This window comes from Syzygium oleosum, unplaced genomic scaffold (genome assembly GCF_021117445.2).
Source record: "Syzygium oleosum isolate NSW1041296 unplaced genomic scaffold, Sole_v2.1 Sole_v2.05, whole genome shotgun sequence".
NCBI lineage: Eukaryota > Viridiplantae > Streptophyta > Magnoliopsida > Myrtales > Myrtaceae > Syzygium > Syzygium oleosum.
In genome coordinates, this window is record NW_026607489.1 from 10912415 (window position 1) to 10936836 (window position 24422).

At 40.8% G+C, this 24422-nt stretch overlaps 4 protein-coding genes across 10 annotated transcripts; 3 read left to right on the forward strand and 1 right to left on the reverse strand.

Annotated features, from left to right (window-relative positions):
- Nucleotides 1-354: 354 nt before the first annotated feature.
- Nucleotides 355-8644, forward strand: LOC115678330 (protein TOPLESS-like). 4 transcript variants are annotated; one of them, XM_056311441.1, is made up of 26 exons: nucleotides 355-554; nucleotides 1074-1198; nucleotides 1314-1493; nucleotides 1578-1691; nucleotides 1773-1931; nucleotides 2344-2521; nucleotides 2616-2745; nucleotides 2865-2977; nucleotides 3148-3310; nucleotides 3441-3554; nucleotides 3647-3712; nucleotides 3808-3881; nucleotides 3990-4085; nucleotides 4181-4276; nucleotides 4393-4520; nucleotides 4619-4853; nucleotides 4938-5099; nucleotides 5180-5275; nucleotides 5413-5559; nucleotides 6206-6316; nucleotides 6475-6654; nucleotides 6789-6917; nucleotides 6998-7093; nucleotides 7496-7684; nucleotides 7764-7930; nucleotides 8182-8644. In XM_056311441.1, exons 2-26 carry the CDS (start codon nucleotides 1119-1121, stop codon nucleotides 8390-8392), a joined length of 3414 nt encoding a protein of 1137 aa, XP_056167416.1. In that variant the 5' UTR covers nucleotides 355-554; nucleotides 1074-1118; the 3' UTR covers nucleotides 8393-8644. The 4 variants fall into 4 exon arrangements, with proteins under 4 accessions (XP_056167416.1, XP_056167417.1, XP_056167418.1 ...); XM_056311442.1 differs by lacking the exon at nucleotides 355-554 and adding an exon at nucleotides 762-949; XM_056311443.1 differs by lacking the exon at nucleotides 355-554 and having other exon boundaries at nucleotides 1058-1198.
- A 1306-nt stretch (nucleotides 8645-9950) lies between these two features.
- LOC115678332 (uncharacterized) lies at nucleotides 9951-14427 on the forward strand. The gene is made up of 10 exons (XM_030601692.2): nucleotides 9951-10385; nucleotides 10985-11050; nucleotides 11227-11407; nucleotides 11637-11833; nucleotides 12262-12312; nucleotides 12401-12492; nucleotides 12901-13019; nucleotides 13537-13628; nucleotides 13736-13840; nucleotides 14081-14427. The coding sequence occupies exons 1-10, from the start codon at nucleotides 10068-10070 to the stop codon at nucleotides 14216-14218; spliced, it is 1359 nt and encodes a 452-aa protein (XP_030457552.1). The 5' UTR covers nucleotides 9951-10067; the 3' UTR covers nucleotides 14219-14427.
- A 3223-nt stretch (nucleotides 14428-17650) lies between these two features.
- Nucleotides 17651-20580, forward strand: LOC115664545 (pheromone-processing carboxypeptidase KEX1-like). Of its 3 annotated transcripts, none has more exons than XM_056311168.1 (4): nucleotides 17651-17774; nucleotides 17909-18040; nucleotides 19982-20037; nucleotides 20140-20580. In XM_056311168.1, exons 2-4 carry the CDS (start codon nucleotides 17921-17923, stop codon nucleotides 20447-20449), a joined length of 486 nt encoding a protein of 161 aa, XP_056167143.1. In that variant the 5' UTR covers nucleotides 17651-17774; nucleotides 17909-17920; the 3' UTR covers nucleotides 20450-20580. The 3 variants fall into 3 exon arrangements, with proteins under 3 accessions (XP_056167143.1, XP_056167145.1, XP_056167144.1); XM_056311170.1 differs by having other exon boundaries at nucleotides 17672-17774; nucleotides 17915-18040; XM_056311169.1 differs by having other exon boundaries at nucleotides 17673-17780.
- Nucleotides 20581-21118: 538 nt separating this feature from the next.
- Nucleotides 21119-24422, reverse strand: LOC115678334 (uncharacterized). Of its 2 annotated transcripts, none has more exons than XM_030601696.2 (7): nucleotides 24128-24422; nucleotides 23743-23826; nucleotides 23507-23631; nucleotides 23320-23416; nucleotides 22610-22719; nucleotides 22238-22312; nucleotides 21119-21489 (listed from the first exon to the last, which is right to left on the reverse strand). In XM_030601696.2, the coding sequence occupies exons 2-7, from the start codon at nucleotides 23798-23800 to the stop codon at nucleotides 21439-21441; spliced, it is 516 nt and encodes a 171-aa protein (XP_030457556.1). In that variant the 5' UTR covers nucleotides 23801-23826; nucleotides 24128-24422; the 3' UTR covers nucleotides 21119-21438. The 2 variants fall into 2 exon arrangements, with proteins under 2 accessions (XP_030457556.1, XP_030457554.1); XM_030601694.2 differs by having other exon boundaries at nucleotides 23731-23826; nucleotides 24128-24414.

Consider the following 24422-nt stretch of genomic DNA (forward strand, 5'->3'; position numbering starts at 1 on the left):
TTAAATTAGTGATCATACGATACGAGCGATTTCGTAGATACTTACTTTCAGAAGTTTGGTCAAAATGGCATCGTACCGTAGACCTGGACGCAGAGGATCCGCGCCCCGACTAAGTCAGCTCCAGATTCCGCGCCGATGAACTCGACAAAAGGAAGCCGGCTTAAGCCGCAACTCATGCAAATCCTGCCACGGTAGATAAGCCATCCCGCTTATCACGATACGCAGCGCTACCCGGACGATAACTTCTCCGATAGGCCAACGCACTTATCGTCCCCTGTTTTCTGTCGCTTTCCTATTAAACTATCGCTCCTCCTCTGCAAGTGAAATGACGCCCCTAGACGAATCGCTAGAGATAGAGAGAGAAAGAGAGACACAGAGCGAGAGAGAGAGAGAGGGAGGTCGAGCGATGAAGAAGAGAAGGGCGTGAGGGAAATCAAAGACCATGCATCGTTTCTAGAGAGAGGGAAGAGAGAGATTGGTCGCTCCGGATTTCGCCGGGCGGGCTCTTGTCAAGAACCGATCTCTGCTGCTGCTGCTGGGTCGTCAGTCGCAAGGTGGGTTTCTCCGAACTTTCTATCTCGTATGTGCTTTTCGAATAATATGTGTGTGCTTGTTTTTGTAAAGGACTTTTCGTAAAGGCTTCTGCTTTTTTCCTGAGGTCGTGTTTTTTCTTTTTTTCTCGTGACACTGCTTTATTCGGTTATGTAAATTTTTACCCACCTGCTCTCTTTTCGCATATTCGATTCCCATGTGCTTTAAAGCCGGCGTCTTGTCTTCCATATCCGATCCTGGAGGAAAGCTGAAGCCTTTGGTATTGATCTCGCCGGTTTCGCGTAATTTGACCCCCGCCCAGTTCTTGTCGGTGCTGTCATTAATGAAAGATGGAGATGGTGGGTGTGGAGACCGAGTCCTGAGTTTGTGTGGGTCCTAAGTTCGGGTCGGATCGTGGGTGGGTTGTTTTTTTTTTTTTTTTTTGGAAGAATTTAGAGCCGACTGTTTCTGTGTTCGAGTGCCTTTTTCTGTTTTGGTTGTTGATCTTGCTGAACGGTGTCTCAAGATCTTGAAATTTTTAGGTGAAAATCGTGCATTTAGATCGGTGGAACAGAGAGGCAGTCGAGATGTCTTCTCTCAGCAGAGAGCTGGTGTTTTTGATCTTACAGTTTCTGGATGAGGAAAAGTTCAAAGAGACCGTTCACAAGTAGGTTAATCGTAATCAATTTGCTCCTATTTTTTAACTATCTCAGTAGCAGTGTTGTATTATAATATGATGATTGTGCGATGATGCTTTTTTCTCTCCCTGCCTCTGCAAATAGGCTTGAGCAGGAATCTGGGTTTTTCTTTAACATGAAGCATTTTGAGGATGAGGTCCATAGTGGGAATTGGGATGAGGTTGAGAGGTACCTCTCTGGGTTCACAAAAGTGGACGATAATCGGTACTCGATGAAAATCTTTTTCGAGATAAGGAAGCAGAAGTATCTTGAGGCGTTGGACAGGTCGGCTTCCATGATTACTCATAATCTTCTTTTCTATGCCATTTCTATGATTGAGTGCTTAAATTTCTTTGGTTTGGATGACAGGAATGATCGGTCCAAAGCTGTGGATATTTTAATAAAGGATCTTAAAGTGTTCTCCACCTTTAACGAGGAACTTTTTAGGGAAATAACGCAGCTACTGACGCTAGAGAACTTCAGGTATGAGAATATTTAGTTTTGCACTGGTAGCGGTATTATAGTCGCTGAAAATATGCTCAAACTGAATGCCTCCCGTTGCAGGGAAAATGAGCAATTATCTAAGTATGGAGATACAAAGTCTGCGAGAGCAATTATGTTGGTGGAGCTTAAGAAGCTTATTGAGGCAAACCCCTTGTTCCGTGATAAGTTGCAATTTCCTAACCTCAAGAGCTCAAGACTACGCACTCTCATAAACCAAAGGTGATTCTTTGTTCCGCCATGCTTGACCTCCGTATTGGCCTTTTAGCTTTTATGGGCCCTTGATTAGAATTCTAGTGAAAATGTTTTTATTCCTGCTACTGTTTTCTTGTGTTTTTTTATTGTTGCCAGATTCAGGAAATTTGTAATGCGGTCCCATTTACTACTTAAATCTTTGCTTGTGTGGTACTTGTATCAGTGCTAAAGTAAAGTCGCAGAAGTGGAATTTGATATTGACTTCTGATACCTCGTCACTAGGCGTTATTAGAGCAGTAGGTGATCGTTCAGCCACTTTGTCAGGATAAATTTCTATTTGTTGCAAAAGCGATATCCTCATGAACCCCACTTTTACCCTTCCAGTTGAATATAATTATGCAGGGATAAATAGTTAACTGATTTCCTCCTATAATTTCAGCCTGAATTGGCAGCACCAACTTTGTAAAAATCCGAGACCAAATCCGGATATAAAAACTCTATTTGTGGATCATTCTTGCGGGCAGCCGAATGGTGCACGGGCCCCATCTCCAGTAAACGGCCCGTTGCTAGGACCCTTGCCAAAAGCTGGAGGTTTTCCTCCTCTGGGAACACATGGGGCAAGTCATCCAACTATCTTTGTGTTGGCATTAGACTTACTTCTCACATCCATAATTAGACCTTATTATGGTGCTCCATTGAATATGTGTGCAGCCTTTTCAACCTGCTCCCGCCGCAGTTCCAACGCCTCTTGCTGGTTGGATGTCCAATCCACCTTCCGCTGTGACACATCCAGCTGTGCCTGGAGGAGGAGTGATTGGTCTTGGCGGTCCATCAATCCCAGGTCAGATAATGCATTGGATAGTCACTGCGTTTTTTCGCCCTTAGTAAGAATAGTTTTGAGACGTCAAACAAGTGCAATAATATACTTTAACAATGGAAGCCTTCTGTTGCCATGTATAGCTACTCTGAAGCATCCTCGGACTCCCCCAACTAACCCTTCTGTGGATTACCCTTCAGGGGATGCTTCTGATCCTGTTTCTAAAAGAACGAGGCCCTTGGGAATTGTTGATGAGGTATGCTTTAGATTTTCACTTGTCTTTCATCTAATCCTTAATGAAGCTTTCCTTCTTGGCATGACCATATGAAAGTTTATTTGTAGCAGTGGAGTTATTAAATGCTGTTAAGTTGTTATCGGCCTCCTGATTAATCATGTGAGAATCACCCTTTTCCGTATCATGTGCAGGTGAATCTGCCTGTCAATGTGCTCCCTGTAACTTTTCCTGGCCATGGTCATGCACAGGCTTTTGCTTCGGACGACTTGCCAAAGACAGTAGGACGGACTTTAAATCAAGGTTCATCTCCAATGAGCATGGATTTTCATCCTTTGCAGCAGACTTTGCTTCTAGGTATACTTCACTCATTTACCCGAAGAGTTTAACTCCTAATCTATTGCGCTTACCTCTTAGTTGGCACCCCTTAGCTTTGCCATCAATGGCAACCGACTGCTCATTATACTCTCTTGATCTAATATATCAGTTGGCACCAACGTGGGTGATATTAGCCTTTGGGATGTTGTCTCCAGAGAGCGACTTGTTTCAAGGAACTTTAAAGTTTGGGATGTTAGCTCGTGTACGACGACTCTGCAGGCAAGTTACTTTGCATTGATGTTCACACAAGTACTTTATTAACACTCGAATAATTTGAGAAGTGAAAATCGAATTCGTGCCGAGGAGTGCAGGCAGCTCTTGTTAAAGATCCTGCTGTATCTGTAAATCGCATCATGTGGAGTCCAGATGGTTCTCTATTCGGTAAGTTTGAACTATATACCAATAGAAGAAGACAGGAGAGTGTTTTTACCAGTAAATGGAGCATCTGCTCATGTGCTTTTCTCTTTCCTTGACAGGAGTTGCGTACTCTTTGCACATTGTGCAATTATTTTCTTTCCATGGAAATAATGAAGTGCGGCAGCATCTAGAGGTACGTAGAGTCCTTAATCTGTCTACACTTGATAATACTGACTTATCTAGTTTGCTGTATTTTCACTGGTTTTCTATCCTCAGAAATAACCCTCATTGTTCTGTACAGATTGAAGCTCATGTTGGTGGAGTGAATGATCTTGCATTTGCTCAACCCAATAAGCAACTCTGTGTCATAACCTGCGGTGATGACAAAACAATCAAGGTTTTCCATCATCTCACATGATGAAGTTTTCAAGCAGGGGAGGCTTCTTGTTCTTTTAATTTTTTTTTTTTTAATTTTTTCAATTGAAAATGCAGGTGTGGGATGCAGTTACTGGTGCAAAACGGCACACGTTTGAAGGTCATGAGGCTCCTGTTTATTCTGTGTGCCCTCACTCTAAGGAGAACATTCAGGTTATTTGCTTCCTGTACTACATCCGCATTGCTAGTGCTGCGTAATGGTTCAGTTATGTCACGTATCAGATTCTGCTTTTCCATCTTCCTTATTTTGTGTTACTTTTCGATATCAGTTTATATTTTCGACTGCACTGGATGGAAAGATAAAAGCATGGTTGTATGACAATGTGGGGTCTAGAGTTGATTATGATGCCCCTGGGAGATGGTGCACAACAATGGCTTATAGTGCTGATGGTACAAGGTGAACACTTTGCCATTTCACTTCGGCGCTATAGTGCTTCAGTTTTCTTTTCTTTTCTTTATCCTAACAGTGTGCTTGCTATATGGTTCTGGTCATAGGCTCTTTTCATGCGGGACAAGTAAAGATGGAGAATCATTTATTGTCGAGTGGAATGAAAGTGAAGGGGCAGTGAAGCGGACATATCAAGGATTCAGGAAACGTTGTTTAGGTGTTATCCAGTTTGACACAACTAGAAACCGATATTTAGCCGCTGGCGATGATTTCTCCATTAAAGTTTGGGATATGGACAATGTTAATCTCTTAACAACTATTGATGCTGATGGAGGCCTGACAGTCAGTATCAACGTCAATTCGTTATCAATTTCTCCTTGTTAATATCGATTGAATTTACTAATTCTGCAGCCTACATGTATCTAGGCAAGTCCACGTGTCCGCTTCAACAAGGATGGATCTCTCTTGGCTGTTTCTATCAATGAAAATGGAATCAAAATATTGGCGAATTCTGATGGCATGAGGTTGTTGCGCACTTTTGAAAATTTTTCATATGATGTATCAAGAGCACCAGAAACTCTGGTGAAGGTATTGGTTTTTCATTGATATCTTCCTGGGCATTACCTTGTTATAAATTGAATCTTGAGCTGTACAGTATTTCCTTGCAGCCAAAAGTAAACCCCATTACAGCTACTGCTGCTACTGCTCCAACCAGTGCTGGACTTGCAGATAGAGGTGCTCCTGCAGTTGTGACTTCTGGAATGGTTGGTCACCATTATGCTTACTCATTATGAGAAAATAACCAACATAGAATTTGCTTGCTTTGCTGCTGGTGCAATATGCATGTTGTTAATTTCTTTCCTCTTCAGTTATGATGAACATGTTTGTTTAATGTTGTTAGAATGGGGACGCCCGAATTCTAGGGGATGTGAAACCCAGAATAGCTGAAGAAAGCAATGAAAAATCTAAACTTTGGAAGCTCACTGAAATAAGCGAACCATCTCAGTGTCGATCCTTGAGGCTGCCTGAAAACCAAAGAGCGAACAAGGTATGGCCCTTATTCACTGGTTTCTGAGCAATTTATTATGCTTACTTCTATCTGTTTGATTTTCTTTTGCATTTCTTGACTTTTCCAACTTAGGAGCTTCCACAATGGTAAACGTTGCTGAAGTGTTAACCATTGTATAATTTATGTACTTGCCCACAGTCAATAACTCATTTTCCATACTGATACAGTGAAATATCCACGATGTTAACTTGAAAATTGAAGCTTTTTTCTGTCTAGTTTTGTGTATAGGCTACTGGTACGAATGTCCTAACTGTGAAGTCAGCCCCTTTTCATGTATTACTAGACTTAGGAGTTACTACTGTAGTGAGAAGTTGGTTTTCATTTCTTTTAATAGGATACTTTGTGGATGTTCTTATCTGCAGTAATTACCATCTAGTAGCATGTTTCATTGGTGTACCTGGTTTAAATGGACCATCTGAATTTTGATTCTTCTCATATCTGGAGGTTTCTGTCATTAGTTGTTGTCACTTGGCAACAGAAATGAGCATCAAGTTGCCTTCTGTAACTTGTTTGCAATTAATATGCCTACCCTTTCCTGCTGAATGAAGACTCCAATTTTGCCCATCGTGGTTTTCCAGCTTTATTGCCATTGAGGTACTGATCCTCATTCACTTGGATATTGCAGATATCACGCTTAATATATACAAACTCAGGGAGTGCTATTTTGGCCTTAGCATCAAACGCGGTTCATCTTCTCTGGAAATGGCAGCGCAACGACCGCAATTCAATTGGCAAGGTAATGTGGTGATCTCTTAGTATAAACGATTATAAACTATTTGGTTCCAATTTCCTGGGAAGAATTTTCAACAATAAAAAATTTCGCCTTTAAAGAAGTGAGCCAACTTGTTTTTCTCCCATAATCCCATTCCTTACTAAACTCTTCTTCCTTTGTAGGCTACTGCCAGTATGGCACCTCAACAATGGCAACCATCAAGTGGCCTTGTAATGACCAACGATGTAAACAAAATTAATCCGGAGGAGGCGGTTCCCTGCTTTGCTCTGTCGAAGAATGACTCTTATGTCATGTCGGCATCAGGAGGAAAAATTTCCCTGTTCAATATGATGACATTCAAGGTAACATATGAAATCATACATCGTACTTGCATTCTCACGGATAGCTTAGCCTCTTTCTACTGCAACCTTCATTAACATTGACGTGTGGTCGGTTGTGTTGTATTCCATCATCCCTTTTTTCTTTTCAAATGCAGACAATGGCAACATTCATGCCGCCGCCACCTGCAGCGACCTTTCTTGCTTTCCACCCTCAGGATAACAATATCCTTGCCATAGGCATGGACGATTCCACTGTTCAGATATATAATGTCCGCGTGGATGAGGTATACTTCATTGGGAATGTGTTGTGCATTGTTGATGAGGAGATTGCTGTCCTTTCATGCTCTGCACAAATTTGTTGCAGGTTAAGAGTAAGCTCAAGGGCCATTCTAAAAGAATAACTGGCCTTGCATTCTCTAATACGCTGAATGTGTTAGTTTCATCTGGCGCGGATGCTCAGGTTAGTAAAGATATGCGGTCGTAATGACTTTGCACCTAAAAGTGTGTTTCTGAGGATAGGACTCCACAGAGCGTTGTCTGTGTATATACATGTTGATGACGAGGAAGCCCACCTTACAGAAATTTATAGTGATACGCTTTTGTATATATGACTGTACTCATCTGCTTTCCTGTGTCTAAATTGATGATCAGTACCAAATATCCGGTAGTAATCGTATGTGGTTCAAAACCATTACTGTTAAACTTTAACGGATGTGCTGACCGGTTGACTTTGTTGTGAACTGCCGCAGTTCGCTAAGATAAGATTACATATACTAGTAAAAGGAGATTTATATTCACCACAGTGTCACGGGGTAATTATCAAAGAAATAGCGCTCTTATACAACGTTTCTGCTAATTCCAGATTTGTGTATGGAGATCTGATGGCTGGGAAAAGCAAAAGAACACATACTTGCAGATTCCGACTGGAAGGACACCATTAGCACACTCAGATACACGAGTACAATTTCATCTGGACCAAATGCACTTCCTTGCTGTTCATGGTACTCAGCTTGCTGTATATGAAGTAACAAAACTAGAATGCGTGAAACAGGTGCCTCCTCTTTCTGCAAGCAAACCTTTTCAATATTTGTGTTGATCTTATCTTTTCTGATGATTGTTCTATGTTACAGTGGGTTCCACATGAATCTTCTGCCCCGATATCTCATGCGACGTTCTCTTGCGATAGCCAGCTTGTTTATGCGTGTTTCTTTGACGCCACTATCTGTGTTTTCAACGCTGCAAACCTCAGGATGCAGTGTCGCATTAATCCGTCTGCTTATCTTCCTGCTACTGTCAGGTGTGTCCCAGACAAATGAAGTACAACGTGTTTAATAGCATGTCTATTTGCATGTCTTTCGAATCTAGTTTTGCGATATGTTAAATTTTAAATGCCCAGCATTATGGCTGTGAAAAATTAAACAATCTAAAATGAGACGTCCTGTATAGAACTATCTGCTTACCATTCTTTCAGCTTGCTGTAAATAGCCCTTCAAGTAACTTAACAATAAAATACCTTGTTAGTTCAATTATTCTGTGTGCTCTATGCAGCAACTCGAACGTGCATCCGCTGGTGATTGCTGCGCATCCACAAGAGCCAAATCAGTTTGCATTGGGACTATCAGATGGCGGTGTTCATGTCTTTGAGCCCCTGGACTCTCACGGTAAATGGGGCGCACTGCCACCAGCTGAGAATGGGTCAGCAAGTGGAGTCTCAGCTTCTTCAGCTGGCCCTTCAGGCTCTGATCATGCAGAGAGATGATTTTATAGCCTAAGAAGTCTGTTTATAGTTTGGCTTGCGCGGCCATTGCTAATCTAGGTATGCTTTATGCTATCATGTTCTTTTATGTTGCAGACATCACAAACCTATGCTTTATCTATCAGGAAATTTTTTATGGTCTTTGGTACTGTTACTGTCTGCCCATTCTCCTTCAAAATGGGGGCAAGGCAATATAATAATTATGTAAATGAACAGAAGCAAATTACCTTGCAAATCAACTTTACATCATCCTAACATTTAGATGTGTAGATTATGATTTGTCCCAAGGATACATTAGCTGTTCATGAAGGTCATTTTCTCACTTTTGTAAAAAACAGAAGACTACCTCAGTGTCCTATGGGAGTAACGCAACTGATCTATCTGGTGAGTGAACAAGAACTACTCATCTGAATCATTGAGAAGGGCAGGACGTCCCTTGGGGTATCTCAAAGTAGTGTTACAGATTCTCGGTGTCTGTTTCTTACGAGAGTAACGCAACTTTCTGTCCTGTAAGTGGAAAAGAATAACCTCGAATAACACTTGGCGGTGTCTGTATTGTGGAGGAAGGGAAAGACATGCCATTGGAGATCTCCAAGCAGCTTTATAGAACCTTCGGATAATATCGGTCGCCCAAACAATTTGTAAAGCCTTGACAAGCGACACCCGAGCCTCAGCTCGGATGAACAATCAAGTTTTGAGATTGAGGAAAGATGGTTTACTTGGAGGTAAATTTGAATCTGTCCATTTAAGTGCCCAAAATCGATTTGAGAGTGTTCTTGGCAGGGGGGGTGTATCCTTCCTTGGTTCTGGAAGCAATCAATGATTTAAAAACGAAGCTTGTCTTTGATGTACGCCATAATTGTCAAGCAATAGCATGGATTGGCAGAATTGAACTCCAAAGTAGGACTGAAAGCTAAGACTTGTAGATGAGGTCAGATTGGCCTTCTATCGGCGACCAACGACTCAGCTTTACTGTCCGAGAGCTATCGCGACAATGTCACTCGTGCATTGAGATGTAATACATAACAATTCAATCCTCCCCTTAACATAATGGCGGACTCGTCAAAATTCGAAACTGAAAAGAAGGATACGGACCGACCCGGTGAGCCGGCGGCACGTAGATCAGTCTGCATCAGTTCCTCGACACCGCATGATTCTGATGAGCAGTTTTTCACCGATTCTTGAGAGATTATTGATGTTCGTTTTGCATGAGACATGCCAAAGGTGGTGTAATCCGGTTGATATAATTCAAATGGTAAATTGCCTCAGCTTCCCACACCCCAGAAATCATGAGGTTTCATGTGCCAACTCCTCCCCAAAACCTCCCATTACATAATTGGATTAACTTCACCGAACGTCTGAAACAACGTTGTACTCCAGTGAGCGTGTTACTACGATGTTTTTATTTTTCGATCTTTTCTTTCTCTTAATCTAATAAATTTGGAAAATGTTTTTCTTTATCCAATTGGCAGATATTATTATGCAAAAATAAATATATACAAAAAGCTCAGCAGGCGACCAACCATCCACCTGTACATAAAATCTTCAAGCTGACATAAACCTCAACAAGATAGAATCATAAAACCCTCCCTCTCTCTCTCTCTCTCTCTCTCTCTCTCTCTCTTCAAAGCCCCAGCTCCGTCGCCCACCGCCGCAGCGACCGCCACCGCCGCCGCCCATGGCTTCTTTGTCGATGGATTTAGCCACCACCTTCATGGGCATCGCGTCTTGGACGCCGAAGTCTCTCTACAGGCTCCGAACCACCGTCTTCCCCGTCGTGGTCAATGCCAAGGCAAGCCACCAGCTCCGCTCCGTGAGCTACAAGACGCCGCCGTTTGGCTCCAGGGTGGTCGCCGTTCCAAGGTCACGCAGATTCACGGTGGCCGCCACGGCTACGTCGGTGCCGCAGAGCAACGAGGCCGATGTCTTGACGAAAATTCCGCCGGATAATCGGGTTCCCGCCACCATAATTACTGGATTCCTGGGCTCTGGAAAGGTGGGTTCTTTCGCATTTGGGTCTGTGACTGTTGCAGGTTGTGGAAAAGAATACCTTTCTACTTTGAAATTTCTGAAATTTGTATATGTTGCGGACAAAGTTGCAACCTTTTTCCTAGTTTCGGCTTTCTTGGTTCTCCCCGATGCAGATTTGGTTAATTAAGCGAATTTATGTTTCTGCTTGTTAATTTTGATATTCGGGGCTTTGCACCGTAGAGGCAACTTGTGCCATGTTCATGTAGCAGGGTAATGGTCTAAATTATTATCTTCAAGTATACAGAGCAGTTTTTACATTAGAAAGTCACCACTGGAAGTAATTAATTTAGTTGTGAGTTTTAAAATGATTACGTAAGCTCATGGTTTCATACTTAAAATAACTTCTAGAATTTTCTTTCTGGATGACACATCCTTAATGGTGGATGGTTGTGAATCGTGTAATTGATTTGGACTCCATGCTCGCAGCAGTTGCATTCTCTTTACCTAACCATCAAGTACTGACCTTTGTACCACTTTGCTGATAGTGGATTCTCTTACAATCTCAATTCTTTTCTGAGAGATTTGCACTTCACTAGTTAAACTTGTGCTTGTTCTTGTCAATAGACAACTCTGCTCAACCACATATTGACAGCTGATCATGGAAAACGCATTGCGGTAATTGAGAACGAGGTATGAGGTTTACTACAATGTTGTGTCTTGCTTTTACTATTGCATGACTTTCCTCTCTGACTTTTAGTCTTTCAACTTAATTTAGTCCAAGCAAGTCTTTGCATTGCACGAAAATGTGATCTTCTTTGACAGCATATTCATTGTTTTTCCTACCTTTCGCGATTTGGGTTTTGCAGTATGGTGAAGTAGACATAGACGGTTCTTTAGTTGCTGCAAAAGCTGCTGGTGCTGAAGATATAGTAATGCTTAACAACGGCTGTCTTTGTTGCACTGTAAGGGGCGATCTTGTGAGGATGATTTCTGAGTTGGTCAGTAAGAAGAAAGGGAAATTTGATCATATTGTAATAGAGACTACAGGTAGGAACATCTTTTTTTTAACTAGAAATGATCTGGGTTTTATGTGGACTTCTTGTGTTAATATTTTCTGTTTATTTCCGACATGCAAGATCCATTTTCCAGCAGCTTCTTATTGTCATTAAAATAAAAAATTTAATCCATTAGCTGGTAGGACTATACTGATCATACTTTTTTTTTTGGGCCAAAGAACTACTGATTACAGTTGATGACCTTCATTTGGCAATTGCAGGATTGGCAAACCCAGCACCAATAATCCAGACCTTTTATACTGAGGACCAAATATTTAATGATGTCAAATTGGATGGAGTTGTTACTTTGGTTGATGCCAAACATGCTAATTTTCACCTGGATGACATTAAACCAAAAGGTGTTGTGAATGAGGCAGTTGAACAAATTGCCTATGCAGACCGCATAATAGTAAACAAGGTACTTGATGTATTTTGATTGAAAAAACTAGTGTGGCAAATAGATTTTAAAAAGCTTTTACACTCCTTTAAAGGATAACAAGGCTCGTGTACTTTGATGGTAGATTTTCAAAGATCCATCGAATTGGGTCGATTTTCAACTTCCTCTCTCCTATTGGAACTTCTGCTGCAACAACATTTATGAGCTTCCATCTCTGTCATGCCTGAATGGTTCTAAAATCAGTTGGGTTAACTTGGTGGCAGATTTTACTTCTTTTCAGGGTCTTACGTGAATTATTGCGATCCCAGTCTTGTGCAATAGAGCATCCTTTTGCTGTTAACCTTTTTCTGATGAGAAGATAAAAATGTACTAGCGATCTAGAACCGGAAACAATGTATGTTCTGCTGTGGTTGAATGCCTAACGAGTTTCTACTGTTGGTGTTGAGCAGACCGATCTAGTTGGTGAACCTGAAATTGCTTCTTTGGTCCAGCGTATAAAGGTTGGCTCTCTTTTTCCATGTGCTTGTTGTTTTATATCTTTTTGTTAGGTGCATCTAACAGGATGATGATCTGTTATGTGCTGAACAGAACATAAATGACATGGCCCGATTAAAGCAGACAAAGTTTGGGCAAGTTGACTTGGATTATGTTCTTGGTATTGGAGGCTTTGATTTGGAAAGGTAACGCTCATCTGTTTTGAATTATACTGGGATGGATGAATTTGTCTCCCTGTTACCGAATTCCCTTATTGTTTTGGCCATTCACTGAGGGGAAAGACAATAAATAACTTGAAGCATTTTTTAAACTCAAATTAGAATTAATTGGCATGGAAATTTTCAATTACGAAGATACCTGAATTTCCTTTTCACGGTCCTAGGGCAACACTTGATTTAGAAATATTAGTTAAGCGGCAGGCTTGCTGGACTGGATAAAAATTTAGATTTGATTGTGTGTGTCACTGGCCTGATTAAGATTGCATTACGTGACAATTTGGTGAGGAATTCAAGTTGTAGAATCCAGGATGCGGTCCCTTAATGTTTTGAGCTCCAATTACCCTGACCATCTTTTCTGTTTCGGGTTCTTGCCAGAATTGAGAGTGCCATCAATGCTGAAGAGACAAAGGAAGACCATCATGACCACAAACATGAACATGAGCATGACCACGACCATGATCACCACCACCATCACGAACACGATCATGAGCATGGTGAGTGCATGTGGTTTTATGGACAGTGCTGTTAATTAAATTGCTGATGATTGTGGCTTGATTGTCGGCTATTCTCATTTTCACTGGTCAACTAAGAGCTGATAGACTCCTTCGAGAATTAAATGTATTCTGAATGTGAATATTTAACTCGGTGTTAGTCATTGTTTAACTTTTGCCACTTAGATTTTCCCTGAATGTGAAATTTGATTCCTACTAATGACATGAAATAGGGAATTATGCTGAATACATCTGTGGCATACTGTCTAGTAACACGACGGTCATGTTGCAATCATGCGGTAAGATAACCATGATAGATGCCAATGCCCAACATTCCCACCATAACCTATTACACACGAAGGAGCATGCTTGTCTTGCTGAGCTCACTCGAAATGCTTGGTACTTCAGTTAGAATTGAGTTAAAGACCTGTCTATTTTTGTATTGTCTGGATATGTTGCTATTTATCCAACAGGTGAGACGTAGAGTGAACTAATGTCAAATCTTTCTCTAATGTTGTAGAGCATCATCACCACCATGAGCATGATCACTCCCATGATCCTGGTGTATCTTCTGTCAGCATCGTTTCTGAGGGGAGCTTAGATCTTGAGAAGGTTCCTCATTCCAGCTCCACGGCTCTGTTATTTTGGTCAAGAGTGATCGTTATTTTCTGTTTTGAGTGAAATTGAATGTTTGGTAAGTTCATTCTCTCTGTTTTCAGGCAAATATATGGCTTGGCACGTTGTTGTTGGACCGTAGTGAGGATATCTATCGGATGAAAGGTCTTCTCTCGGTACAGGGCATGGATGAGAGATTTGTATTCCAGGTGAATTGTGTACTTCTAAGGCCCATGTTTCACCTTGCCTGTCCATTATTACGTTTTAGTAGAGTTTTATACTGTGTATATTCTGGTTAAATTTTTACTTTCTAGAGATGTGTCAAGCCTTGCCGTAATAAAGAAGTCCTAGAAAAGATCATTGCACTGATAATTGTTTAGTTAGACTATTTTTGCGACTGAGTTTGCTCTCGGAACTTTGTTTTAACCATCGATACTACTTGGGTACAGGGAGTTCATGACATCTTCCAAGGTTCACCGGACAGGTTGTGGGGCCCAGACGAACCGAGAGTAAACAAGATAGTATTCATCGGGAAGAATTTGGATGCACAGGAGTTAGAGAAGGGTTTCAAGGCATGTTTGCTATAACAAAGCTGAGATAGGCCGCTTCGCCTATTCCTATCGGTTAAAGGTCCTTTGGCTTTGAGAGAGTTTGAATGTTCAGCAACTACAGAAGGGCATGCTTGGAGGTCAAAATGTAAACATGAAGATATACCTGAGAAAATCCACCAGCGACTGCGATTTGTAAAACGACTATAATGTCTCTTGACATTTAGTATGAAATGCTCCTTCGAGAAGTCGTATAGGATTACTTTTCTTCTTCACTGGTGCCGTTTCGATCTCTACTGATTGGCGGCATTGTTGTTTCTGAGGTATGTGTCCAACCACTCGGGTCAAGGCCATGCCAATCCAAGATGCACCCCTTTGGTAGGATAAACTGAAGAAGTGCCCATAACTATCTCTCTCACCTGTAGGTCATATGCTAAAACAAGTTGAGTAAAGTTGAAATTTGAGAAAATAGGTGGACTGAAATCCATCATGTTCGAAGGGACCTTCACGTGCTAAATGGTAGTAAATTGAGATTGCATTTAGCTTTGAGAATCAAATCAGTGTCTCTGATCTAAGCCTCACTGATGTGCTGGACTTCATGGCCAGCTACTTGCAAACCCTTGTAATCTAGAACAGCTACTTTAGAATGGCGTAGGTTCACTTGTTTTTACTCCTCAAAAACTGCTCATGGCTTTTCTGTCGAAATAAAATGTCATTAAGATTGAGAAAGCATGATAAAAAGGCACATGATTTTAGATGACTCATATGTCATACATTATTGTGAAGATGATGTTCTCAGCATTGTGTAGAAGTTGTATGTAAACACTAAAGTGAAAAGTGAGAGATTAAGATAAATATACTACACCAAATACATGATCCTACAAATTGACATTCAAAAGTTCCATTGCACCCCTGCCTTAAAATTGCACAAGGAGGTGCTACTGATCTTCGAAAAATTCTTACTTACTGGTTCTTTGCATTCACTTTCAGGAACCTAAGACCAAGCACAACTCAAAATATCAATCGAATTTAAAGAAAACTATGAAACAATTATTCACGAATCTACATGTCAATATAAGCACATTTTGCAAGGATTCGAGTATTTCGCATAAAATAAAGTAAAAGTGTGCGTGCGGCAAGATTCAGATCGAAAAAGTAAATTGAAAAAGATAATCCAATTGGGAGACCCCTGACATTTTTAGGAGCAATGGCCACCGTGTGATTTGGCTTCCATAGAAAATGACATTGCTTGTTCATCGTAAGATGAGTTTGATTTAGCATCTAGAGACGACTAGCCTTAGCAAATCAAACCTACTTGCGTGCACTTATCAGCTACTTGCTAAGTTTTACTTATGATTTTCCCTCCAAAATTTTAAAAAAGAATATTATTCAAGGTTAAAAAAATATTGGAAATATTATAGACAATTCTACATGTAGATATTTGGATTTTTTTTGAAAGGTTTTTAGTATTCCCAGTCAAATAGAAGTCAACGTGTGGGTTTCATAATATTCAAAAGGAGTCAAAAGTAAAAGTTACTTCAAACAAAGTTTGGACGATCTTGGAAGCTGTTAGTTAAAGCCAAGGACCGAAGGGCCACTTGCCCACAAGATCGAGACTTATTCTCATAACACAGATCTCATGATATATCCAGTTAGGACATGGAAAGTTTCTCCATTTCACATTGACCGCAATTACGGGTTACTTATCGGACGGGTATCATATTTGGGTTGGGGCGTCACCACAATCGGTTGCACATTTCCCATATTCGGTACCAGGGTGCTTTGCCGAGTGTTTGGATTCACCATATTACTGCCATTGTTAGCATCTAGGTTGATTTGAATTGGATTAGGCAAGTTGGCCCCATTGGCAAGTGCTGGCTCACAGGTCTAGATCGTAACAATGGTTTCAGCCTTTTGTAAAATCCTAAGTGCTGGTGGAGGTGGCATAACCTGGGCTACAAAACCAAATGTGTCTTGAGCACTAATAGGTGAAGAAACATACCTGAACACTGTTGAATTTTTATGATTGGTTTGCATTTGAACAGAATTATTCAAAGTTCCCTGTCCACTTGCAAACTCATGGAGGGTGTTGACGATCAGTGGCTTGATTACATCAGCAAGGTGCTTTATTATGTGATTATTCTATTCGTTATGATGTTTCTCAAGGAGCTTCTTTATGGTAGCCATCATGACTAAGCTCGGCTCTCTAATTGTCTTTTCTACTTGTTCGTAAATTGCCTTGGGATATGGACATTTCCACCTTGGGCCTGATTTGCTACCAGTTGTGCAGTTGAAAACTTAGCACGTCCTATCCTCTCGGCAGTAGGGCGTACGGGGTGAACTGTTACTAGTGGTATCACCAGGATTGAGTTGATTCCTCGTACGCACATCTCCTCAAATTAGCCACGGAGATCCCACCAAACATGCCAAAAAGATGTTTCGCTGAAATTGCTCACGTGACACAACATCTTTCACTAAGAGTTGTTTTTCGATTTTTAACTAAAGGAAACCAAATCCAAACAAGAAATATCCAGGCGACTAAAAGAATCAACGACTTTAGATAGAACATGGCTGTATAAATGCAAATTACGCTAGAATTTAATCGACGGCACAATTCGGAAAATACATACTTGAGAACGTGACCCGATGCAAACGAATTATGTCAAAATTTAATCGATGACACTGCTCGAGAACACAGAGACACTATGGCTGAATTTAATTGATGGCACATCACCCAAGATAAAGATATACTCCGAAATTCAATTGACGACTTGATGAAAGCTACAACTTGATAAATAAAGCGTAGTGCAAGAAGATAAAGTGCAGAAAAGATAGCAAATCTTTTTTGATTTGTGTGGAGGGTATTTAGTTGGAGGTCTAGTGGTATTTATAATGATCAAGTAGTAACCGCCTTCCAATAGTTTCATTTAACATTGATCGCAATTACGGATTATTAATCAAATACAAAAAAATACCGGTTATTAATGGTGGTGAGACAATTATTTTTTGCGGCTATCACGTTGTCGCACATTAAATACGCAAGCACCTACTACTTTTAGCTCTTGCCAAAGATCTCAAACTATTTTGGCGTTGACTCAGGATCACAAGCATATAGATTTGGACAATTCAGCAATTGTTTAGCACATTCATTAGAATCTCGACCAAGCACTTCTTCTTGGTTTCGAGGACGTATCTCGTCGCTGCTGATCTAAGTATCGGAGGGTCAATCGGAACCCAACTCAAACATCTTTAGGGAGCTAAAATAAAAGTCTTTGGTTTCGACCCCCACCCCCAAAAAAACATAAAAATAAAAATAAAGTCATGGTGGGTCCCAAGAAGAAGACTGCTGGGATTTTGGATGGGGGATTTTTGGATTATGTGACCCACCTAGATTCACGTCTGACGCTTACGTGGCAGGGGGTGCGGGCCCCACCGGAAGTGACTATACATGTCCGAAGCGACACACCACAGAACAAGCAGAGTCCCAAACCCTAACTTGCTCCTTTTACTGTTCCGGCTAGAGCCCCTGGTCTCCCTCCTGTTCCGAGCGTCCCTGTCCCTCTCTTTTCTGGGACTGTCGTGTCTCTACCTGGAGGTACAAGTTGGAATTTTTTTGGCCTTGACATTATTTTATTCGTCAATTCTCTTCTGGGTTTTTCTCTCTTTGTTTTTTGGTGGGTCGGGCTCTTCTGGGTTTCATCTGTCTTGCCCGACTCGAAAATTGTTCAGGAGCAGTGGGAGATGGCGAGCGTTCACGGTAGCAACGCCAATCTCGACGCTGGGGTGGTTCCAAAGGTGGGAGCTTTCGTGATCGAGGCTGCCCTGCTGGCTCAGAGAACCGCTTGCTTGCTCCTGCTTCTGGTACGCGCTTCTCGCTTTGCCTCGTTTTCTGTTCTTTCTTTCGAAATTTGAAGCTCGATGGTGTGTTTGCTTACCTGTTATCAGCTCCGTGGTATGCCGAATTTGATTCAGATGTGAAAAAGATTCGTGCTTGAGACGAATGGTGTTCGTTAGACTGCGTCTCTTGAGCAGAATCATGCTTCGGTTGTGTTTTATGTTGAATCCTGGAGTGTTGATATGGTTGCTTTGAAGGCCCCTCGTAGTTTCTCGAAACTCGTGATGCATTGATGTTGAGCAAAAACAGCGTTAGAAAGAAGGAAAAAGAGGGGATCCTGAAAATAAGGACAGGAGACGCGACGCGGACAGTCTCTGTGGATCGACTACTGGCCTACCTTATTGGGTGAGAAAGAGTAGAAATCCTGTATGTGAAAAAAAAACCGGAGTCCGATAATCTCATGCATAATCTCATGATTAGTAGGGCAAAAGATAAATTGCATGAGGATTGGCATAGACGTGCATCCACCAGGTAAAATGGATCGGAACTGATAATGTTCGAGATTATGGAGGATTTTAATCCTGATCGTCCTTTGTTATCTTACCTAATCGATCACATATCTGGCTGGGCAAGGAAACAAATTCAAGTGATAAACTGCATAATTGTTTTCTATTTAAGAGACTCGGATGTTGCATTAACCTCCATTTTATTACTTTCATGTTCTTTCGAATTATATGTATCCACAGGATTAATTTGGAAACCGGTAAGGAAGTTGAGTCTAAGATGAATATAAACTGATGCGTCCATAAATTCGCTCGCTCTTTATAGTTATAGCTTCCATAAGAGAAATGTATCATCAATTTCATACTTTCTTTTTTGTTGTTTCTTTCGATAGAGAGATATGGATCCATGACGCACCTAATTCGGTACATCAAGCATATTCTCTTTCACAGTAACAGCATCACCTATCAACTTCATTGAGTTTGCCATCACGGAACTCAACAATTAGACCTACTTGTTCAAGCATTCAAAGAACTTGGAGATCTGACTACGAGAAGATGACTATTTAATGCAAGATTTCTCTCTTATTACTATTGCAAGAACTTTCCTCCATGTAGTGATTACTTAAATGTTTTCAGCTGCTTTTGTTGGAGCAGTGGGCTTTAGATACTCTTGCCTTTTTGTTTCCATTTGTTTCTTTTTCATTTTCCTTTTATTGGCAAGCCAGCTGAGGGATTAATCCGGTCTCTCACGTATGCATGCAATGTAAGATTGAAAAGTATCATCACTTTGACTTAAATTTCAAGTCCACAGTAAATTAGTTGCACCTCTTCTTATTGACTCACCCTTTTTCATTTCTGAAGGAAAGTTAATTCTTGTTGAGATGCTAGTATATCTTTTTGACGTAGAGGGCCATATTTGTATGATTCGTAGGGCAAGATCGTGTATTGAACAGGAGTAAATTGTGTACATACATGCTGCTAATCTCTTTGCGCTTGGTGCATGAATTACCTTGAATGGTTTGACGTATGTTCCTAATATTTGAATATTCTCGATGTATATCGAGAAATCCACAGATGTATGCTTGCTTCATTTTTTTTGAAATGCTGCCCTTGTCTTCGTCCTTGAGGAAATGTAAATGATGTCATCCTTGCTCTACTTTTACGCTTCATTCGGTCAGTCATATTAACCTTTCTGTTCATGCCAAAAATATTGAATAGCTTGCTTTTGTTTATTATACCTGGCAGTTTTCATTTTATTCCATACCTGTGTCACCTCTCTGTTTATGATCTATTGTGCTTTTTTCGGGTTTCATCTCGTCAAATTCCCAGGTTCTGTTATGTGATTCTCTGATTAGCCATCAAGCTATTTCTCATTCATACTGGGAATTATGTTTTGTCCAACATTAGGTACATGGGAATTTGAACCAGTGTTTAACATTTTTGGTTGGTTGATGCTCGCTTCAGGTTGCGTTGCAGCATGGTGATGACTCTGTGTTAATGAAAATTGATTCAGAACGAAGGTTTGAATCTTTTTATTTTCCCCTTTTCACTTGTTTTTAATTGTCCTCGCATTTTATTTGTACGGCAGATATTAATTTGGAGTTATTGTGTATGCCGGTTAGGCTCTCTGCAGCTGATTTAGTTGGAGTGAAAGAGCCATTGCCAGAGAATGAGGACACTGGTGAGATGGCATCTCAGGACCCTGAGGACAATGGTGATGGGGAGGGCGACGATGACGATGAGGGAGAAGATGACAGTGATGATGATATGGAGGGGTCTGATGATGATTATAGCGAGGCTGACAGTGATGAGGAAAGCGATGAAGACAATGACGACGAGGACGAAGATGACGAGGACGAGGACGAGGACGAAGACGACGATGATGAGGAGGATGATGCGCAATCTCAGCCACCTTCCAAAAAGAAGAAGTGAACAATTATGCATACCCTGTTGTCCAAACTGGTTAATTGTTGTTTAGACAGATTTTTTCCTTTTTTCAAAAGGATTTGACCTGGAATAAAGAAGTAAAGCTGATTATTTGCGCAGGTCTCAGAAATTATATACATGGATTTATCTGAGATATCTCCAGTTGTTCTTTACCTTTTTGACCAACCATTCAAGCGGTTCTTTCTTTTCATAAAGTAGACTTGCATATACATTCCCCAGTCTCCATCCAAAGACGATCGTCCTTTATCTATGTTTGACCATGGAATTTCATAAATTACCATCATGACCATTTAACATAAAAGTTTTCTGGCTTAGCTTTCATTTTCGTAAGATGTCGTACCACGCAAATGACTATTCTCGAAAATTTTCAAGTACTTTGTGTGTATGATTTGACACTAAAGAAGTTGGGTGATGCGCGGTGGTGGCAAGAAATGAAGACCACAGATGGGCCCTAGCATTCATACTCTTGATGATGCTCATTCTTATGTTTAACTAGAAGGGTTTCTGACAAATTCGAATTGCTTCCGTCGACCTCTCATGCCCAAAAGACCATCATGGATAAGGAAAGAACGAAAATGACATCAAGAACAGTACACGCTCAAACAATGCAGAAATGAGAATGCCACCAAGAGTAGTAAGAAGGTGCCAACCCAATAAACAAACAAAAATTGCAGCATTAACTTGTAGCTATCCGAATCTGTTTCTGGATTGGATCAACCCATGTCCATACATGAGAGAGGAGCAAAATCTAGAGACAAAATATTTGTTGTTTTGTCCAATATTACATTCTAAGGGAGCAGATTTTATTTCAATATACATCTTTCCTATTTGCTTATTCCCCACTCTGGGCACAAGCAGAGAGAGAAATGAAGCGCCATCTCTTCCTGGTTCATGTTTGCTATTCCCATGGGAACCTCGACGGGTGGCATTTTGGTGTAGCATATTTTCCAGAGCAGGATGACATGTACCGCCCCTCAGTCAACTGGTACTTCGACCTCCATTTTTAGTTCGGAGTTTCCAAAAACCTGAATCATGTCAAAGAGAAGTGATATATTGGTGATGACAGAGATCAAATGCAACACGAAAAAAAAGAAGAGCATCAAAGTTTAGTTCAAAGTTTGTCAAGCATGGATCAGCTGACGTGCTAAGAATATCCATGCTTAAGCCATCATAAAGAAGATAAAGATACAGAAAAGGATTCCCAGTATGATGGGCAATTGGGCAATAATGTTCGACCGCTCGTTTGTCCATCACGGGGCAGGTAAGTACATCACGATATCCAATACTATATCTTGATCATTAGAAGGCACAAAACCATGAGTCGATGCAATCAATTTGAAATTGGATATGCATTCTTACAGACTTTCAATACACAATTAAGGATATTTCATTAGGATTGCATCAAAATTGCAAGCATCACTTCTATGAAGATGGTACGGGAGAAACTATGCAACAAATACTCTTTTCTCGAGAAAAATAGAGTATCCTAGAACTTCCACCGTTCTTTTAGTTAACTCCAGTGATGACAGACGAGACTCAATTATTTGCTTTGAGAAAAATCATGCATACAATATTTTGACATTAAATTATCATGTAGAAACAACTTAGCCGTATCTCAATCCATTTCGATGATGATTTTATCTTCTTTAGAATGGAAGGGGTCAAAACTTATCACTGGTCCATAGTACTATAATGATCAATGCGAAGCCACACTATCAATTGGTTGTTTCTAGCATTAACCTTCACCATCAGTATAAAAGGAGCGACTCATACCTTAACGAAGTCATCCAACAATAAATAGGATTCCCTTGTGTAACCAGCTTCCTTCAACACTTGAACCAAGACTTGCTATAGAAAATGTTTAAGGCACCAATTAGCTCAAAAGTACACAAGCAAGTAGATGAGAGCCATAAAGCCATCAACCTTACAAAAGAATAAGCAAGATGCACTATAAAATGTTGCTTTGGACACTATCCAAATCCACAGGGACAATCACAAATGAGAAGTGGACGTATGAGGTTTGACCAACACATCTATACCATATTGGAGGATGCCTAAATACAAGCTAACAATGTCCTATACAAAATCTTGTCATAGACAGACTGACAATATTGAAGTGAGAACCTCCAGTCCATTGGTAAGTACCTCTCTTTGTCCATCTGACATAAATGGACCCGATAAATCCCGCAAAACTTCCAAAATGTCATTGAAAGACACCTTTCCATTACAGTCTGAATCGTACACCTTGAAAATCACTGCAGGAAGGGAAAATTCACAACATGAGAGAGAGAGAGAGAGAGAGAGAGAGAGAGAGAGAGAGAGAGATTACGGATTTACAATACGATACTAGAACTGATTACGGATTTACAATACGATACTAGAACTGATTACGGATTTACAATACAATACTAGAACTGATAATATAATTTCAACCACAGACAATGCGGAGCAAACAGATGCTCTCAACCACCTGATTCGTTTCCTTATGCGGGTTCAAAACAGTTCGATTCTAATTGAACTCATTTACTGGTCTCGCCTCCAATTGGTTTCATTATTCCCACATCTAAAGAATTATTATACTTCCATGATTCAGTATCTCTAACTTACGAGGCACACCATTGCTGGTTTCCAACTTTTAGATTACTCAAATCTGAATATAATGCTAAGAGCTGCTTAAATAAGCCAATCAATATCGTTTACATGGATACCAACACCGCCTTGCTTCTCATCTTCTATGATTTTCAAAGAGTGGGGAAGTTTTTTCACAAATTAAACTGGTCCGACAAAGCTCCATCCAGAACAAAGTGTCGAAAGATGACAACTTTCACACAGGGTCACAATCTGAGTAAACTCACATTCAATCTTCTGCTGTTTGCTAGCTTTGGCACTAAAAGCGGACAAGAATGCCACAAAATCCTTAAAATTCAAGCCATCCACCATCTTAAGCAGCCTCTGTGTCAATAAAAAAAGAACGCATTATGAGCATCCCACTCAGAAATGAAATCTAACGCGTCTCCTCATAGCAACAATTATAGACACCACCTGAGAAAGTGGATTCATCGCAAACTCCGGAACCGATAAGAATTCATCGGCCGAGATAAACCCTTTTGCATTCCGGTCGAGTTGGCAAAATCTCTCGTACAATGACACAATCTCTTGCTGGGAAACTGAACCAACACCAAAAACAACATCGGTCGATGAATCCCGATTAATTAGAAAAGAACCAACTGAAGACGGATAAAACCATAATAGAAACAGAAACTCACAAAGATTATTACAGTGGTCTTGAACTTCTTCAATATCATACTGAGTCAGCATGGACGATGCATTCCCCATTGAATCCGCCAACGACAGCAAAGCACCTGAACGACGCAGACGATGAACATCGATAAATTCCTCAAACTATCAAGACCCATCAACCAAATCTCAATACTACAATTCACGCCCTGTTTGATCGCCGAGCAACTCTTTCATTTGTCTATAACTGATCGCCCATGGCGAGCTTCAGTAGACAATGCATCAGCGACAGCAAAGAGCCAGATTTACTAAAACTGCTCGAAATCTCCAGGGCACGTTAGAAACGAAATTCCTCAGGATTTCCTCCCACCGTAAAGCGCGGAAAAAGGGAAAGACGAGAGATGGGAAGAGAGACGAAAGACAGACCTGACAATCTAAGCCAAAGAGGGAAGACAGCGTGGGAGCGAATGCCGGGTGAGATGACGGATTGTAGCGAGCCGATCTCACCTCGTCATCATCGAAAGCATTTTCCGAGCGACGCTGTCGGATTTAGGATCCACGGAAGCAACCTATGCACTTCTTGTTTATTAAAATCAATTTCTTTTGCTAAAATTCTCTTTTTTTTTTTGTTCACTTAATTACACGATGATAACGCCAACATGGGCCGCCTGGAAGCGAATCGGAGGTTGGCCCAGGAAAAAGTACGAATGGGCTTGCTCCA